Here is a 4625-nt window from a genome sequence, read left to right on the forward strand (position 1 = left end):
AGAGAGAGAGAGAGAGAGAATGTTACAGAGGAGCAGTGAGTTGGGAGTTGTAGTTGTTCCTCCACTTGGGTTCTTTGTAGAACCCTGAACTGGGTGTACTCTCCCCCTTTTCTTTTCCTTTCTTTTCTTTTCCTTTCCTTTCTTTTCTTTTCCTTTCTTTCTTCTCTCTCTCTCTCTCTTCCTTTCTTTCTAACTTTTTCCAATTTTTTATTAGGTATTTTCTTCATTTATATTTCAAATGCTATCCCCAAAGTCCCCTATACCCTCCCCCACCCACTTCTTGGCCCTGGCGTTCCCCTGTACTGGAGCATATAAAGTTTGCAAGTTTGCAAGGGCCTCTCTTCACAATGATGGTTGACTAGGCCATCTTCTGCTACATTTGCAGCTAGAGACACAAGCTCTGGGGGTACTGGTTAGTTCATATTGTTGTTCCTCCTATAGGGTTGCAGACCTCTTCAGCTCCTTCTGTACTTTCTCTAGCTCCTCCATTGGGGGCCCTGTATCCATTCAATAGATGATTGTGAGCATCCACTTCTGTGTTTGCCAGGCACTGGCATAGCCTCATGAGAGACAGCTCTATCAGGGTCCCTTCAGCAAAATCTTGCTGGCGTATGCAATAGTGTCTGCATTTGGTGGCTGATTATGGGATGGATCCCCTGGTGAGGCAGTCTCTGGATGGTCCATCCTTTCATCTCAGCTTCAAACTTTGTCTCTGTAACTCTCTCCCCCTTTTCTTTTCACACAGGTTCTGTCTCTCATGTAGCTTTGGCTGTCCTGGAACTCACTATGTAGACCAGCCTGGCCTCAAATTCACAGAGATCCACGTGCCCTGGCCTCCTGAGTGCCACTACTGCCTGGCTTCTCTGTGTCCTTGAGTATAGGTTGTCATCTTCTGGTTCATCTTGACTATGGGTCTCACTTGACTTCTTTACTTACTTGCAGAAGAAACCACCTTCCGCAGCTCCTGAGGGTCCCAGGAAGCCATTGCCCCAAATCCCAAAGCAGCCACTGATGCCCCCAGGACCAGGCAGAAATGAAGAGTCAAATTATGAGGTATTCTGATGCTTGTATTCTGATGTCACGCAGTCTCTGGTAGATAGAGACCTGTACCTTTTGTCCTCTGTGGAGGAGTCTGTAGGACAAATGCCCAACAGAGTTTTTCTTTAAGAACCTTCTCAACTGTAAGGACTGAGAAGATAGCTCAGTCCTAATGCCCACATAAGAGCTGAGCATGATGGCATGTGCTGTACTCCCATTGCTGGGGTGGCAAAGACCGGTGGAGCCCTGAGGCTTGCTGGCCAGACAGCCTTGCAGAATCACAGGTTCTAGGCCAGGGAGACTGTCTCAAAAATAAAACAAAGTAACAGCAATAACACCAAAGCAGATCAACACACTCAAGATGGACGATTCCTGAGGAACATCTGAGGTGAATGTTAGCTTCCACACATATGCACCCACACATGCACAAACATGTACATACACCTACACAGGTACAAATGTGTGCAAGTACACACATGCATTCTCATGAACTCACATGCATTCACATGTACACACATGCATTCACATGTACTCACATGCGTTCTCATGTACACACATGCATTCTCATGTACACACATGCATTCTCATGTACACACATGCATTCTCATGTACACACATGCATTCACATGTACACACATGCATTCTCATGTACACACATGCATTCACATGTACTCACATGCACCGCTCTCACAAGACTTTTCAATTCTGTTTAATTTCCTTTGTTATCTAGTTTATTTCCAAACCTGTGTGTTCACCCCATTTACCCCACCGTGATCCTGTTGAATCTCTCTCTTGCCCAACCTCATCCACATAAGCCTCCTGCAAGGCTGGATTTATTATTATTATTATTATTATTATTATTATTATTATTTTTAATTGGGTATTTATTTCATTTACATTTCCAATGCTATCCCAAAAGCCCCCCACCTACTCCCCCACCCACCCACTCCCACTTCTTGGCCCTGTCGTTCCCCTGTACTGAGGCATATAAAGTTTAAGGCTGGATTTTTAAATTTACTTATTATTTTATGTATGTGAGTACACTGTAGCTGTCTTCAGACACACCAGAAGAGGGCGTCAGATCTCATTACAGGTGGTTGTGAGCCACCATGTGGTTGCTGGGAATTGAACTCAGGACCTTTGGAAGAATAGTCAGTGCTCTCAACCACTGAGCTATCTCTCCAGCCTGTGGAGGATCCATTTTCAAGCCTGTGTGATCCTGGTTTCTTACTGATTGTCAAATGGCCTTTAACCTTTTTCTATGTGTCCCTTTCTGCAACACTCATTCTCTCTCTCTCTTTCTCTCTCTCTCTCTCTGCCCCCTTGTTGTTGTTATTATTGTTGTTGTTGTTTTTTTTTTTTTTTTTTTTTTTTTTTTTTTGAGACAGGGTCTCTCTGTGTAGCCTTGGCTGGCCTGGAACTCCCTCTGTAGGTGAGGCTGGTCTCAAACTCAGAGATCCACCTGCCTCTGCCTCTTGAATGCTGGAATTAAAGGTGTGCACCACCACCACCCACCTTTCTTGTTTCATTCAAAGCCAAATACAAGCAAAAATCTTATGGGATAGATTGCAGTATCTTTGCAATCACCTACATCTGGGGTCTTTGCCCTGTTCATTAGATACAAAATCCAGGTCTTTTCATCAAGGCTGGGAACTATATAATGGTGCTAAGATCAGGAGGTGAGGCATTGTGGGCCCACCTTGAAATCTGTCTGTTGCAGTGGGCAGGGTCATAGGCTATGCCTAGAGATACTAGTATGACTGTAATGCAATGAAAAAGGAGGGATATCTGAGGGGAGGGGTAAAATGCCTCAGGCTATCTGGGCTGCAGATGACAAATCCCTTAGACCAGAGTGCACACTTAATAGAACTTACTTTCTCCCTTTGTTTAACAGAAACTGCTGAATTCAAACCATAGTCTTTACTGCAAGATCAACCCATCAGCCTGATGCATGCCAAGCTTCTTTTCCCAGTTAGACATGCCATCCTGGGCCACATACTCTGTGACCTTGATACCTGCACTTTAGAATCCAGCCATTCCCTGCCACCGTTGTGGACTTCATGATGACCTAGCTGGATCAGACTCTGGACAAACAGGTTCCATCAAATCTTAGCTTCTGGCTCACACTTCATTTATAGCAATAGAGCTGGTCTGGGGAGATGGCTCAATCATTAAGATCACTTGCAGCTCTTCCAAATACCACAGGTTCAGTTCCCAGAACCCTTGTATGGAGACTTACCTATTCGAAGTCCAGCTTCCAGGGATCCAATATCCTCCTCTGGCCTCTGCAGAGACATGAAGACATACAGATTAAAAAAAGAAAGCAAATCTCTCTCTCTCTTTTCTTTCCTTTTCTTTTTTTCAGACAATGTTTCACTATGCAGCTCTAGCTGGCCTGGAACTTGCTATGTAGATCAGGATGGCCCTGAACTCATAGAGATCCCCCTGTCTTTGCTGGGGTTAAAGGCATATGCCATCATACCCAGCTCAGTGTGATGAGAAGCTCAGTGGTCAAGTGCTTTGCCTGACGGGCATTGAATCTGGGTCCAGTCCCTAGCAGCACACATACAAAATGCAACAAAGGGTCTGGAGAGGTTTCTAGTGCTTAAGATGCACACTGTTCTTCAAGAGGACCCAAGGTCAGCTCCCAGGGCTTAGGTCAGTGCCTCACAACTTCCTGTTAACTCCAGCTCCTGAGCCTCATGTGCTTATGTGCACACACATAAATAGTGCCTGGGTACACATAAAAAAATCTTCCTTTTTAAAAAAAGCAATGGTAGGCTGCATAATGGAAATATGGCTCAGCAGTTAAGAGCTCTGGCTGTTCTTCCAGAGGTCCTGAGTTCAATTCCCAGCACCCACATGGAAGCTTGTAACCATCTGTAGCTCCAGCTCCAGTAAATCTGGCACCCCTCACCCCAGCACACACAGCATACATAATTTTATTTATATAAAAATAAAAATAAACTATTTAAAAGAAAACAATAGTGTGTCTTAATTAGATTCCTATTGCTGTAATAAAACACTACAACCACAAGCAACTTGGGGAGGAAAGGGTTCATTTCAGATTATAGTTTGGAGTCCAGCATCCAAACTATAGAGAAACTATAGAGAAGTCAGGACAGGACACCAATGTGTGTGTGAGAGAGAGATGTGGTGGGGGAGAGATGGGGTGGGGTGGGGAGACTGGACAGGACAGGATCTCCCCATGCTGGAAAGAAACTGTTAACTTTCACTGGTGCTGCACTTTATAAAATGTGCTATGATGCAGGGGGAGGGGTGCCTTAGTGGGCCCGTGCTGATGCATCCACCCAAGGTTATCAGCCATACCACAGGCATAAAAGGAAGTTAATTTGGCACCTGGGAAGGGGTGTGGGGAAGGGAGTAGAGGCAGAGAAAGAGAGGGGACAGAGAAGGACAGAAAGAGAGAGAGAAGAAGAGGGGAGAGAGGCTGGCCAGGGACACATAGGAAAAGAGAGAGAGAGGGAGAGAGTAGGTAGAGACAGGAAAGATAGAAAGGGGGGAGAAGAGGGAAGAGGGATGGAGAGAGAGAGAGAGAGAGAGAGAGAGAGAGAGAGAGAGAGAGA

The 4625-nt window shown here is 45.2% G+C and overlaps 1 protein-coding gene across 1 annotated transcript in view; it reads left to right on the forward strand.

Annotated features, from left to right (window-relative positions):
- The window catches only part of Ceacam20 (carcinoembryonic antigen related cell adhesion molecule 20), a 25284-nt gene extending 22298 nt beyond the window's left edge, over positions 1–2986 (forward strand). Inside the window, exons 9-11 of the mRNA XM_021166149.1 lie at positions 746–759; positions 943–1053; positions 2933–2986. Of these exons, the coding sequence (XP_021021808.1) occupies positions 746–759; positions 943–1053; positions 2933–2986 (179 nt within the window). The remainder of the gene's footprint in view (positions 1–745; positions 760–942; positions 1054–2932) is intronic.
- The last annotated feature ends 1639 nt before the right edge of the window (positions 2987–4625 follow it).

The sequence above is a fragment of the Mus caroli genome, chromosome 7 (assembly GCF_900094665.2).
Source record: "Mus caroli chromosome 7, CAROLI_EIJ_v1.1, whole genome shotgun sequence".
In the NCBI taxonomy this organism is placed as follows: Eukaryota; Metazoa; Chordata; class Mammalia; order Rodentia; family Muridae; genus Mus; species Mus caroli.